This window comes from Podarcis liolepis (assembly GCF_965112155.1).
Source record: "Podarcis liolepis genome assembly, chromosome: 3".
Lineage (NCBI taxonomy): Eukaryota > Metazoa > Chordata > Lepidosauria > Squamata > Lacertidae > Podarcis > Podarcis liolepis.
The window spans coordinates 105,876,426-105,891,197 of record NC_139557.1 but is presented as its reverse complement, the minus strand read 5'-3'; the positions used below and the strand labels follow the sequence as shown (position 1 = coordinate 105,891,197).

At 48.3% G+C, this 14,772-nt stretch overlaps 1 protein-coding gene across 4 annotated transcripts in view; it reads left to right on the top strand.

The window, feature by feature from the left end:
* Positions 1-14,772, top strand: part of LOC310702544 (phosphofurin acidic cluster sorting protein 2-like) — a 185,265-nt gene that overhangs the window by 143,033 nt on the left and 27,460 nt on the right. For all 4 annotated transcript variants that reach the window (XM_083494262.1, XM_083494261.1, XM_083494260.1 and 1 more), the window contains exons 3-8: positions 4,243-4,332; positions 6,217-6,342; positions 7,565-7,724; positions 8,510-8,601; positions 9,193-9,273; positions 10,926-10,985. In XM_083494262.1, the coding sequence (XP_083350388.1) occupies positions 4,243-4,332; positions 6,217-6,342; positions 7,565-7,724; positions 8,510-8,601; positions 9,193-9,273; positions 10,926-10,985 (609 nt within the window). The remainder of the gene's footprint in view (positions 1-4,242; positions 4,333-6,216; positions 6,343-7,564; positions 7,725-8,509; positions 8,602-9,192; positions 9,274-10,925; positions 10,986-14,772) is intronic.

The following is a 14,772-nucleotide window of genomic DNA, read 5'->3' as shown; positions in this document are numbered from 1 at the left end:
ACCAGAGGCATTCGGTCCGTGGTTTTACCATAAATTCGGACCTGCTCAGGGTCGTGCCCTTTGGCAAGGCAAATGATGTCAACTTTCTGAGAGTTTGGAGAAGCCAGGGACGATTGGCCATTAAAGAGAGTAGGGCATTATTTAGGCCTGGGGGTTTCTTTCAGAACAAAATGGTAGAAGTAGAAATACTGTGTGTGACTGTTTCAGGTGTGGGGAACCTTTGCCCTCCCCCCAGATGTGACTGAACTACAACTCCTATAATCCCTGACCGTCCACCAAGCTTGCTAGACCTGAAGGAAGTTGTGGTTCAGCAACATCTGAGGGACAAAGGTTCCTCACCCCTGCCCTATTTCAAGTGCTGAACACCTCTGGAATTGGTAATAGGCTGAATAACGGCTAATTAAATCTAGACAAAATGGTGGCATTAGCAGTAACTGCCTCACTAGATTAATAGGGTGGTGTTCAATCTGTTTTGGATGGGGTTGCAGTTCCCCTTAAGGATCACGTTTGTCACTGTTGAGTACTGTGAGATTGGGGCCTTAATTTGGTGGCCTGAATGATCCTTGACAAGAAAGGAGATTCCGACTAAACATCAGGAAGAACTTTCTGACAGTAAGAGCCGTTCGACAGTGGAATGGTCTCCCTTGTGAGGTTGTGGACTCTCCTTCCTTGAGGGTTTCTAAGCAAAGGTTGCATGGCAATCTGTCATGGATTCTTTAGTTGGGATTCCTGCATTGCAGAGGGTTGGACTAGATGACCCTTGGGGTCCCTTCCAACTCCATGATTCTATCCATGTGGCCCAAAGCACCTTTCACCTGCTTAAGTCTGTGAACCAGTTGTGACATTTCCTACACAGAGAGAGCCTTGTGACTGTTATTGATGCCCTGCTAATGTCCAGCCCTGGTTACTGCAGTGCATTATACATGAGACATCTCTTGTTTCTTTACTGGCTGCCAGTTTGTTTCCAGACATAATTTATTAGGCTGATTTTGACCTAGAAAGTGCTCTATGTCATGGCACCAAATTAGATGAACGACCATTTTTCTCCTACATGAGCCACCCAGTTTCTTAAGTTGTTGTTGTTGTTGTTGCTGCTGTTTGAATTTATATACTTCCCTATACCCAGAGGTCTCAGGGCGGTTCACAAAATAAAATCAAAATATAAAACCACAAAATACATCATCAGAATAAAAATCACCCAATAACTGAGGCCACCTGAACCTCAAGCAACAGCAAAGAATCCAGGACCACCCCAAGCTATGAACCTTCTCCTTCAGAGGAAATGTAACCCCATCAAGAGCATCAAGCCCATCTCCCACTCATCTGGTCCAGGGAACCACCCCAAAATGTTTGTGGGAGGCTTTTCTCAGATTAGCCCCTGTTTCTGATGTGGGCCCTGCTTGTTTCAAACCAGAGGCCCTCTAGGTGTTGGGTTCCCCTCCTTCCTGGACTGGACAGAGTGGTCAGTGGTCAGGGACAGTGGGAGCTGTAATCAAGCAATGTCTGGAAGACCACAGGTTCCCCATCCCTGATGTAGGGTTCCACCAGACAGACGCAGATGAAGGACGATGAACCCTGCAAAGCACAGTTTCGAATGAATGCATTGATGGAGAGAAACAGGTTCCTCACCCCGTCCAAAGAATCCTAGAGCGAGCAGTGCAATCTTAAGCAGGGCTACTCGGAAGTAAATCCTTCTGTTTGTGATGCCTAGGACTTTGGCCTACAGCATACACCAAGCAGAGGCTGGTCCATAAGGGAGAGTGGGGCTCTTCCCCCGCCTCAGTCTACCTTTGGGCACCTCCACCCCAGTCAGTCATCTTGCTTATAATCAGTCCAGTGGATGACACCACCTGCCAGCTTCCTTTCCCCTCCTTAATTGGTATAGCTTTTGTAAAACTCAGCAGGGAGGCGGATAGTTGTCAAAACCAGACCCTGTTGACTCTGCGTGTGTGGCATTGGCTCCACCTACTGTTGACCTCCTGCCTTGCGCCTCACCAGTCCCAACTGGCTGCCTGCCCCCTCGTCTTCCTTGTTGTGGCTCACCTTGTAGACTTAACCCCAGAGGATTATAGTATCCAGCAAAGGCTACTTTTTCCCCTCACACATTGAGTGCCTTTGAGCTCCTAAGGCACCAAAATGCCTTCTTCGATAATGCTTGGTGGATTAATATTATTTTAAAACTAATTAAAAGGGCATTACCAGCATAACGCCTTGGGAGTCCTGGTGGGCAAAGTGAGAGAGCTGCCGCAACTCTCCGCCGGCTAATCCGTTTCCTTTTCCCCTCCCAAGGTGAGGCAGGTTAATCCTGCTGGAAGTGGAATCTCTCCACTCAGACAGATCTGTGTAATGTTTGCCCCCGAGCCAAGTTAATTCCGCGCGGCTTAATAAGGCGAGGTGGGTGGATAATTTGGCTATGCTCTGCTCTTTCTCTGAACTTCTCACTGGCAGTGGAGCGACCCTCCCTGCAGCATGGAGAAAATCCCCCCGGCTCATTTGAGCAGGGAAATAGGCAAGTGCTTTCTTAGCAGTGGCTTGGCTGCCGCGGTGGAGGATCTAAGCGACTCTGCACTTGGGGCAGCCTCGGTTCAGGAATGCCCAGCTGGGACTTGATAAGTTGTGCTTGCTTTTTCCGGATGAGAACTGGAGGCACACTTCAACCTTAAACACCTGGGAAAGTTTGTTTTTAAGCACAGGTACGAGCATAAGATCGGGACGCGGGTGGCGCTGTGGGTTAAACCACAGAGCCTAGGTCTTGCCGATCAGAAGGTTGGTGGTTCGAATCCTCGTGACGGGGTGAGCTCCCGTTGCTCAGTCCCTGCTCCTGCCAACCTAGCAGTTTGAAAGCACGTCAAAGTCCAAGTAGATAAATAGGTACCACTCCGGTTGGAAGGTAAACGGCGTTTCCATACGCTACTCTGGTTTGCCAGAAGCGGCTTAGTCATGCTGGCCACATGACCCGGAAGCTGTACGCCGGCTCCCTCGACCAGTAAAGTGAGATGAGCGCCACAACCCCAGAGTCAGTCACGACTGGACCTAATGGTCAGGGGTCCCTTTACCTTTACCTTTACCTATGAGCATAGAATTATTCTGACGGCACCACGCTCTGCTTTTCTGTCTATTCATAGCAGAGCACATGATCCTCTGTGCAGTAGATCCCAAGGCTCACCTTCAGCTGAAAGGATCTTGGGTAATAGAGTTAGGGAAGGACTCTACCTGAGACCGTGGAAAACTGCTGCCCATCAGAGTGACCTTTTGCATTTGTTCAAACACAGTAGCAAAGATGAAACCCCAGAGTAATGAGTCCTTTGCAGTTTTGGACTTCATGCATTCAGACATCATATTGCTTACAGCAGTCTTCCTTAACCTAGCACCCTTCGTATGTTTCGGATTAAAACTCCCATCATCAGCCAGGACTGATGGGTGTTATAAGCCTAAACTTACGGAGGGCACCAGGTTGAGAAAGGCTGGCCAACCGTTGACATACTTGTTGCATCCAAAATCTAAAAGAAGACTTGTGACATTAAAGTGTGGAAGCTCTCTTCATTTCCTACAACTTTTGACATTTCTCCCCTTCCTCACAAGCCAAACAGTGGACAGACCTTTCAACGTGCCTCGTTTAAAACTCAGTAAGACCACCAGGAGCATGTTGAAATCATTGGTTGCAAGGAGGAGGGCTAGTTGACCATGCCCTGGTCTACCACAATTTGTGGACGGCTGAGTGGAAGGACTTGTCTCACAACTTTGGCTCAGATCCAGACCAGCTGGCGGGTGGTGTGCTGTGGGAGAACTGGGTGGTGAAAAAGGACCTGTAGCACTTGCCTGTCTTTGCTTGTATATATGTATTTCTTATTTTTAAAAAGCATGACATAAATGCAAGATATATTGAAATATATAGGTAAAGCTCAATGCAGTCCTTCTGTGGCTCCCCGGGTCATCCTGTGTGAACTCATTCCCAGTGAATTTTGCTTGCTGTGTTCATTTATTAGGAGAAAGACTTCTTAAAGCACTTGTACCTAGTTGCTTTTCAGTGACATGCCACCACCCCTTGCCCCTACATTCCCCATTTCCTTTTCTTTAAGGCTCAGATCTCTGGAACTCTTCTTCTGCTTAATACAGACTGCTCTGTTGCTTCACCTTGTGTCATCAAATTCTTAGCGTTGTGTTTTTCCTCCCTTACACAGGCCAGCTGAGGTTGTGATGCGATAATTGACTCTTAACACTTCAATCCCGGTCTTGTTGCAGGGTTCAAAGAGAGTCCTGAGATCCAATGAATATGTTCTGCCCCCTGGAGGCCTGATGGAAACTGACCTGGAACTGACATTTTCGTTGCAGGTAATTTGAACTTTGCTCGCCAGATAGCAGCAAACCATCCCTCGGCAGGATGATTAAAATCTTTTCCCTGCATCTCTGACTTTCTGAACGGACCGTGCATTTGGGAACAGACAGGAAAGAGCTTTAGGAGTTTCCTTGAGATTCTGTTGAAGAGGCTTTCTCTTGCACACGTAGGGTATGATTGCTATTCTGACAGCAGCCCTGGACATGTTTACCCCCCGGAAGTCAGTTCTGCTGTGTTCAGTGGGGCTTGCTTCCTAGCAAATGTGTTTAGGATGGCAGCCAAAGGCTCCTTTCATATCAGCCATTCATGAGAGTCTGCCTGCCCCAACCTGGTATCCCCCAGCATAGCCTAGAGTATGGGAGCCAGTGTGGTGTAGTGGTTAAGAGCGGTGGACTCATAATCTGGTGAACCGGGTTCGCGTCTCCACTCCTCCACATGCAGCTGCTGGGTGACCTTGGGCTAGTCCCACTTCTCTGAAGTCTCTCAGCCTCACTCACCTCACAGAGTGTTTGTTGTGGGGGAAGAGGGGAAAGGAGAATGTTAGCCGCTTTGAGACTCCTTGGGGTAGTGATAAAGCGGGATATCAAATCCAAACTCCTCTTCTTCCTAGAGGGAGGGATAATGGGAGCTAAGATCTAGTGAACATATGGAGCGACACCAGAATGGGGAAGGTTGGGCTAGGCCGAGTGAACTGCTAGCCATGGTGTTGTTGTAATAATAATAATAATAATAATAATAATAATAATAATAATAATAATAATAATAATAATAATAATTTATTTATACCCTGCCCATCTGACTGGGTTTCCCCAGTGTTGAGGAGATGCATGGAAGAAAACATGGAGAGCATTTGAGAGATCAAGCTTGTTTCTTTTTGAGTTCTCTGCTGGGTTCTTATTTATTATTTACTTACTACTCCTACTCCTACTACGTTTATATCCCACCTGCCCTTCAGGGAGCTCAAGATGGTGTATATGGATCTTCTTTTTTATATTTTATCCTTGTAACAACTCGGTGAGGGTGGCTGAGAGACTGTGGCCGGAACAAGGCCATCTGATGAGCTGCATGGCTTAGTGGGGATTTGAACCCGAGCACTACCCTACTTATGGAATGCTCTCCAGAGGAAGGCACGCCTGGTACCATAACTGGCTACTTTTAGGTGCCAGGCCAAAAAACGTTTCTTTTCAGCCGGGCTTATTACTTTCGCTTGGAGAGTTTTAGATGATGTGGCCTCTTCAGTGGGTGGGATGTGTTAGGCCGTCTTCTGCGTGTGTGAATGTTATAGCTTTTGTTTCATTTTCGTTTTATGTTGGTTTAATTTTTCTTTGTATTACAATGTAAGTTGCTTTGCATTTACTTCTTGCAAATGGAAGAAAAAGTGGCTAATAATTGTAATTAATCATCATCATCTTCTTCACCCTAACCCAGGGGTTGGCAACGTTTTTTGAGGCCACTCCCCGGCAGACCTCTTGGTGGGTCAGAGCTATTTCTGGTGCTCTTCTGGGTTGGAAGAGTGCCGGAAAAATCGTGTGCGCACGGGTGCTCCTCCGTTCTGGAAGTGCACCAGAAATAGCATGTACACACGTGTACGGGCGCTCCTCTGGGTGAGGACCGCACGTGCGCATGCACACAGGCTATATCCGGCGCTCTTCCAACCCGGAAGTTGGTCCCCGCAGTGAGAAAAAAATGGTGCTGCGGGGGGAAAAGAACACGGAATCCCCACGCCGATCTATGGAACATCCATGGGCCGGTTCCATGAAGCTCATGGGCAAGAACCGGCCCATGGGCCTTAGGTTGCCGACCTCTGCCCGAACCGCTACACTGAATGGGCACCTCAAAAACAGCATATTATCTGAATCTGTCTCCTCCTCTCCCTGTAGTACCCACACTTCCTGAAACGTGATGGCAACAAGCTCCAAATCATGCTCCAGCGCAGAAAGAGGTACAAGAACCGCACTATTTTGGGCTACAAGACCCTGGCAGTGGGCATCATCAACATGGCTGAGGTAAGGGAAGCAGCAAGGTGGGCAATTATGTGGGCATCCCATGCCTTTAACCATCTCTGAGCAATGGGCTCTTGGTGGTGCCAGAGCTGATGGGAAGCAGAAGAGGCACCAGGGCACCTTCTCAAGATCTTTGCAGGTTGTGCTTCTTGTACGTGGGAGGGGACTGGTCTGTCCCAGAAGCCTCCTCCTGCGCAATGGAGTAGAAATGCAACCCCTCCTCTAGGTAGATCCTGTATCTGGAGCTCCTCTTCCACATGAAGGCCCAGATGTTGCTGAGCCGCAGTTCCCATCAGCCCCAGCAAGCAAAGCCAATGGCAAGGGATGGTGGGAGTTGCTTGCTTGCTTTTGCTGATGTTATTCATTGAATTTGCCGGTCGCTGTTTTCACGGAGGGAACCAAAGCGAGTTACCTTAAAGTCAATTAGGAATTTCCAATAAAAAACCCTAAAAGCACAGCTGTATAGAAAAAAAGGCAGAGCTTACAGGCCCCACCCCACTAAAAGAGGGCACAGTTTCACCCTTCAAAATAAGGGCCGGAAGCCTGGGTAAAGTGAAAAGTCTTTGCCTGGCGCCTAAATATAAATGGAATGGGTGGGGTGTGCCAGGTGTGCCTTCCTGAGGAGAGCATTCCACATCTAGGGGGCCACCACTGGAAAGGCCCAATCTCATGTTGCCAACTTCTGAGCATGGAGGGGACACATTAAGGAGTGTCTCAAGATAATGATCATAAATTGTAGAGTTGGAAGGGACCACAGGATTCTTCTAGTCCGACCCGATGCAGTGCTGGAATATTTCATCCAACATGGGGCTCAAACCCACAACCCTGAGATTAAGAGTCTCATGTTGAGAGCCTCTAATTGCAGGGTCCAGGTGGGTTCCTGTGGGGAGAAGTGCTATCTTTTAAGGCCCTGAGTTTCTAATCTGCATATGGCGTTATAGGCGGATACTAGCATTTTGAATTAAGCCTGGAAACTAATTCGTACCCAGCACAGTCATGCCAAACGTGGTGTTCTTTGTTCAGACAGTCCTGTTGTGATCAACATTCTGCTTGTTGAATTCTGCATCAGCTGCAGTTTCCAAGCCATCTTCAAAGGCAGCCCAATGTAGAACACATTTCTCTACACGGAGCCCAAATACATGTTATTCTGCCTCCCTATGGCAGGTCACTGGCCTGCTCCAGAGGCTTCCTCCTGTGTGCTGAGTATCATTGATCCCTTATTCAGGTCATGCAGCACCCGACAGATGGAGGGCAGCTCCTGGGCCTCCACAGCAACATCAAGGATGTGAGCATCCGAGTGGCCGAAATCAGCATCTACTCTCTCTCTAGCCAGCCCATTGATCACGAGGATGGAAACGTCCCCTCTGGCCCCAAAATCAAAGCTGGTAATGTGTTACTTATTTTTATTTTATTTTATTTATAAATTTTATTTTTCGGTTTTTCAAAAGAAATTTACAGACATGCAAATAACAAAAACACAAATCGCATATATTTGACTCCCCCACCCCACTTTTGTGGTTTTTTTGAAATTTTAATTTTCATGCTGCATTTTCCACATTACTCCATCTTTATTTTTTAGTTTCTCATAATCTAACTGCTAGTTTTACGTTAGTCCTGCTAATGAGCTTATTTGTATACATGAGTTTTTCAAATATACCACAAAATTTCCCCAATCTTTAATAATTTCTTCTTCTTGGTTTCTTATTACACCCATTAATCTTGCCATTTCGGCATAATCCATTAATTCTATTGTCTAACTATCCCTAAAAGAAAAGCTTCAGGGTTGTTGTTTTTTGTTAAAAGTTATCGCAAACATAGTAATGTATTCCTTAAACCTAAAGCTTCTCTGAGTCTAGTACCTAGTACCTAGGTTCTTATCCAACTCTCATCTTTCTCTTCACTGACATTCTATCCTGTGATATGTCTTTTCCTACATCCATCCAGAATAGCTTTGTTTCCTAAACATGCCCTCTGTTCTTTCACTCTGCTTGTGCCACACCTCTTCCAGAATCCTTACAGTGGCTCCCTGCCATCAGTGACAGATTCCTAGGCCTTAATGGCAAACTCAGTGGCTCCGTTCCATGTTTTCCTCTATTCCCCCAGACTCCCTTCCTTTCCCTTTGCTGGCTCAGTGCAGTTTGGCCATGGTCTCTGCCTTTTCCCGTTCCAGATCGCTCTCCAGATATTGACAACTACTCTGAAGAAGAGGACGACAGCTTTTCCTCCGAGCAGGAAGCCAGCGATGATGCTGTGCAAGGCCAGGTAGCTACCGACCAACCAGCCTGCTGTCTGTCTGTCTGTCTATTTGGGTCTCACCTTCCCTCTATGACAGCGGTAGCCAATGTGGTGCCTCTCAGGTGTTGCTGGACTAGAACTCCCACCATTCCTAACCATTGGCTGTGCTGGTTGAGGCTGATGGGAGTTGGAGTCCCAGCCACGAAGGCAGCACATTGACTTCTGCTGTTCTCCCCCTGTTGCCTTCAAAGTAATGCTTCTGCTTTAGCAGCTCACCCGTATCCAATCTCTGAGCAGTATTGCCATCAGTTACGTACAGTGGTTTTGCTCACCCTGAAAATGGTATTTCCATCCTGAGGGCCACAGTCCCTTCTGGGCAACTTTTCGAGGGCCACATAGCAGGTATGGGCAACAAATTCTGCCTTTCTACAGCAAGCTAGTTTCTACTCTCTCCTCCATTCAGACCAGCCAGAGTCTTTATCAAGTTCAGGGACACATTCTGCCCAGTGCGAAATAAGGCCAGTGAGGGGAGCTGCCTGGTGCATCTCTGAGGGCCACGTGGAGAGGGGTGGAACTTCACATTCTTCTGATTCCATGCTGCCATCTCTCGCTTCTCAGGATTTATATGATGAAGAGGATGAAGTGAGGAAGCCGAAGAAAGCCAGGCGGAAAATGATCAGAACCACATCGATGACCAGAGTAAAGACAATCTTCCTTGCTTTTCCAAAGGGGAGTTTGTGGGGGTTGGAGTTTTTATTTTATTTTATTCCCAGTTCAACAGACTAGATGCGGGAGGCTCTCCGATCCTCCCCAGCAGGTGGCGCCATAGAGGATAGCGCTCAGGCTAGAGTCTGGTTGACCAGAAGTTGAACTCGTTGGTATGCTGGAGAAGTTCATCTCCAGTTATTTCCCCCCAAATTAGCAGGAGCCGAGTAAATTGTGCAAAATAAGCAAATGTGCTTAATCTGCGTAATAGACAAGCTGCGTAACTCATTGATCCCATATAACAGTCTTCTCCGCTGATGCCCTCTGGATATTGTTGGACTACAGTTCCCATCATCCCTAAGCGTTGGCCATGCTGGCTGGGGCTGAATGGGAGATGGAGTCCCACAATATCTGGAAGGCCACAGATTCCCCACCCATGCTCTTAGCACATGCCTTTGTGTGGCAGCTGCTTTTCAGCAACCCGGCACCTTCAAGCCATCCATGCGTGCAAACCCCCATCCACTGTTGATTCCTGACCTCCACATCCCTCCATCCAAATGGCCGTCTACATGGCAGGCTTCTCGTGCGCCTGCTTACGCACAGCACTTAGGGGCACACGAGTCAGCTGCCACATTGATTTGCTTTTAGATGTGGCTGAAAGGGCTGCTTGTCAGCGGAGTGGCAGCTCTGTCAGGGCTGGGGCAGTAATGGGTCTTGACATTTTCCCACCCAAAGCCTGTATTCTGGCCTCGCAGATTCCAAGTCCTCTGAGCAAAGACCATGGCTGCTCCCACGTTCTGTTCAGTGCTCAGATGATTTATTAAGTAGTTGTACGTTGTGTTCTTGTCGTTGGCTGTAGTTCAGCAGTAGAGCATCTTCTTTTCATGCAGAAGGTGCTATGTTTAATCCCTGGCATCTCCAGGTAGGGTGCAGAGAGACCCCTGTCCGAAATCTGGAGAGTCGATGCTACTGCTCAGTGCAGACAAAACTGACCTAGATGGACCCAGTGGTTTGACTCAGTATAAAACAACTTCCAGTGTCCCTGGCTTCCAATGGGAGGCTGGAGGAAAGGTAGTGTTGATAATAGGCAGTGCAAGAGAACTGGCCCATAAGCCGCTGTGGGGATTGGGGTGCTGTCAGCACCCATGGCAGGAGCCCTGAGTGGAGGTGGTGGTGATAAGTACAGTGGTACCTCGGGTTGCATACGCTTCAGGTTACATACGCTTCAGCTTACAGACTCCGCTAACCAAGAAATAGTGCTTCAGGTTAAGAACTTTGGTTCAGGATGAGAACAGAAATCGTGCTCCAGCGGCGCAGCAGCAGCAGGAGGCCCCATTAGCTAAAGTGGTGCTTCAGGTTAAGAACGGACCTCCGGAACGAATTAAGTACTTAACCCAAGGTTAAGTACTTAACCCAAGGGGGTGGTTGGTGCCGAGGGGGCAGCCTGCCCGACAATACCTGGAGCTGGGCCTTCTTAGGGTTTTCGCCCCTATCATTATTATTTTGGCTAGTGGGTTTTGCCTTCAGGAAAACTTTTAAAAAACCAGCGAGGCATGTTTCTGTAGCCAGGGTAGGTGGGAAGTGAGAAGCCTCTAGCACTGTGATTGAAATGTTTACTCCCATCCCCAACTTCCTTCTCATTTTAGCAACCAAACTTCAAGCAGAAATTTGTTGCCTTGCTGAAGAGGTTTAAAGTGACGGACGAGGTAAGAAGCTGTGAGTCTGTCCCTGTCAGGCGTGTGGCCAGCCGGCTTTCTCTCTTCTGCCCTCCTCTTCCTCTCCTCCCCCCCCCACATAGGTTCCTGTTTGCAGGAGCAACACAACACCTGTCTCTTCGGCAACTGGCACCCTGTGAGCAGGACCCTGCTGAGGAAGGCTTAGCTAGCTCAGTGGTGGAACGTTTGCTTAGAGCGCAGAAGGTCCCTGGTTCGTTCCCCATCATCTCCAGGGAGGACTAGCAAAGACTCCCTGTCTGAAACCTGGGAGAGCAGCTGCTGCTCAGCTAGTTGGTCCCATTGTCTGACTCGGTATTAGACAGCTTCATTGTCTACGGTGGACTTCATGCCTGTAAGAAGGTGTGGAGAACTGCAGACACCCCCCCCCCCCTTACACGGGGGTTACATTCCGGGGGCCCTGCGCACATAACACCCTTTAAACGCCCTCTCTGCCGCTCTCTCTTCAACCCTGCCAAAAACTCTGCATCCCCAAATAGCCACAACTAGAATTGGCGCTCCAGGACTGGCTGGCACGGGAAAGTGGCTGCTTCTGCGCCACTACACAGATCAGCTGTTAGGCGGGGAGGCTGAACAGAGTAAACAAAGTCCCGCTGCACCTCCGGTCTCTTTGGAGATTCCCCTGCCCTCACTGACGTCTTTCTTCAGGCTCCGGGGAGGGTCTCCTTGTGAGCCACGAAGACGCTCGGGCTCTCCCTCTCTCCCGCCATTTCCGGGTTTGAATTGGATTATTTAATTATTTCCTGGCGCCGCGCACGAGTTGATTAGTGCGTTAAGTTGGGGGGAGGGACGACGCATACAGCTGGAATGGGAAAGGAGGAGCTGCATGGGGTGGTCTCCCAGCAGACCTGACACAGACTACTCTGTTTGCCTAATTTAACCCTTGCTGCAGACAGATGAATGGCCACTGCCAGGAGACTGTGGAGGGTGAAGAATAATAATAATAGTTTGTTATTTATACTCTGCCCATCTGGCTGGGTTCCCCCAGCCATTCTGGGCAGCTTCCAACAGAATATTAAAAACACGATAAAACATCAAACATTAAAAAATTTCCCTAAACAGGGCGGCCTTCAGATGTCTTCTAAAAGTCAGATAGTTGTTTATTTCCTTGACATCTGATGGGAGGGCGTTCCACAGGGAGGGTGCCACCACCGAGAAGGCCCTCTGCCTGGTTCACTGTAACCTCACTTCTCACAGTGAGGGGACCGCCAGAAGGCCCTTGGTGCTTGACCTCAGTGTTCAGGCTGAACGATGAAGGTGGAGACGTTCCTTCAGGTATACCAAGGACAGCTGGTTTCTTGCAGAGGCGAGAGAATGGCCTGCTTCCCTTCTCCGCAGCCTGACGGCAGATCGCTTACTTTGAGTACAGAAGGTGCAGTCTTCCAGCACCAGCAGTAGAAAAGAATCTCTGGCAGCCAAGTTTGGGGTGGCTTCTTCTGGAAGGACCTCTGCATTGCACAGCGGACCGGCCTTTGGCAACCTGGTGCCCTCCCAATGTTTTGGATGGCAACTCCCGCCAGCCCCAGCCACCACTGGGAGTTGTAGTTGAGAACATCTGGGGGTTCAGGTTGGCAAAGGCTGCAGGAGATAATCCTGGACTAGGTGAGCCATTAACCCAGTATAAATCCACTTTGTACCGTATTTTTCGCTCTATAGGACACACTTTTTTCCCCTTCAAAAATGAAGACGCTGGAGAGGTGACACGCAGCTATGGCAGGAACCTCTACAGCCCCGTGTCACCTCTCCAGCTGGGAGAGGGTCGCGGGGCTAAAGAAGCCATAGCCCCGCGACTCTCTCCCGGCTGGAGAGGTGAGGCGCGGCTATGGCAGGAGCCTCTCCGCTGCGCCTTTCCGCTGCTCCCTGACCTGCTCTTTGAGGCTGGTGGTGGGCTTCCCCCCGCCAGCCCCAAAGAGCAGGTCGAAAGGAACCTGAAGCCTGGAGAGCGAGAGGGGTCAGTGCACACCGACCCCTCTCGCTCTCCAGGCTTCCAAGCCTGAATGCACCTTAAACGACACCTTGTTTTAGAGCAGGAAAACAAGAGGGGGAAAGTTCTCCCCCTCTCTGTGCAGCGCCTCCTGCCGCTTCACTGAAGGGGCGCTGGGCAGAGAGGGGGAGAAAATTTTTTTCTTGTTCTCCCCCCTCTAAAACAAAGTGCGTCCTATTGTCCGGTGCGTCCTATGGTGCGAAATATACGTTATATTCATAGCTGAAGTACAGATGGGATTTAAGCCAGGACAAGGAAGATCAGAACCCCTCACCCCATGCTTGGTGCATGAGAAGTAGGTTAACTCTGCTTCCTCCTCCCACTCTGGCAGCATACAAATGCCTGTTATTTCTTGCTTGCTTCCCACCCCCTCAACCTTGCTAGATCCCCTTAAACAAAAAACAAAACAAAAACCATTTCAATCCGTCCTTACTTAGCATTCACAGCTTTCATCATTAGTAATATCCGCAAATGCCATTAGCATGCTGTTTTAATGCCATCTTCTATGAACAAAAGGGGCGGGTGGGGGGGGGGATGAAATAAAAAATCCTGCAGATATATTGCCCCTTTACAGTATTATTTATTTATCCTTTCGGCCTTGGTTAATCGGCTGGCTTCAGGTCACCAAAATGTCATCATTAAGGGTTTCCAAGCAGGTCTTAGCAGATAATGTTCGGACGGGCAGAGGGGGCACAGCACACATACACGCACCCCTCACCAGGTTTCATCTGTTTGATTGCATGAGATTGATGAGAAGTATTTGTTATGGCCACAACTAGAGAGAAAGGGGAGATTGGTGGGTGATGTTGTCTGGTACCAAACAGCTGAAAAATGCTCTATCTGTGGTCAGAGTGTGTGCATTTTGATACTGCAGGGGAGCAAAAGGGGATTTCCCCCCCGTCCCCGCAAATTCATTAGATTATTGTTTGATTTTTGCCTGGTGTTGCAGAGTGCACTGCAAACTCCACTGGCTTTAGAAACCTGGGCAGACCACGATGCTGCGGGCATGTGCTTTCTACGTCTCTTGATTTCCCCCCTGTGGCCTGGTTCGAGCTTGAACTATTTATTTGTTTCATCCAGGATATTTGTACCCTGCTCTTCAGCCCAAAAAAGTCTCCCAGAGCAGCTTACAATAAATCATTTGAAATGAGACACTCCTGACTAGCAGGCTGGCCATCTAAAAAAGACACAGCACTAAAGGGAAAAGGAGCAGGGAGGGTGGAAGAAGAAAGCAAACTCACTTTTAAAGTTAAATAGTCTTAACAATGACCAACTGGTGGTGGTGTTGTGTTTTTGTTGTGTGTGTGTGTGTGTGTGTGTGTGTGTGTGTGTGTGTGTTTACATGATGCACTTCTGCCTTAGAAAGGTAAAGAAATGTGTTTCAGAAGGGATAATTTAAAAAAAAAATTAAATCTGCCTGGGGAGTAAAAAAGCTTGTTCAAAAGGGGGGGGGTGGAAGTGACTTGTAGAATCAATTGTTTCTGTAGCTATACACAGAGCTGTTTGTCTTCTCAAAACTCCCAGTGTGGATAATTTCGTATGGAATCTGATGCCTGGCACAGAATCTGGTAATTGGATTTTTTTGAAAAGACTTTTTTTTATTGAAGCACAAGTATATGCATTGCGAGATGGAAAAGCAAATAACAGAAAACAAACGTGGATAAGACAGCTTATAACAAATATAAATTGCCACAGCCCAGAAGACCTATAAAGAGGATTACTTTCATGAGTTGGGCAAGTGTGCCTTTCAAATTAGAGGATGGAAGATGAATCCCC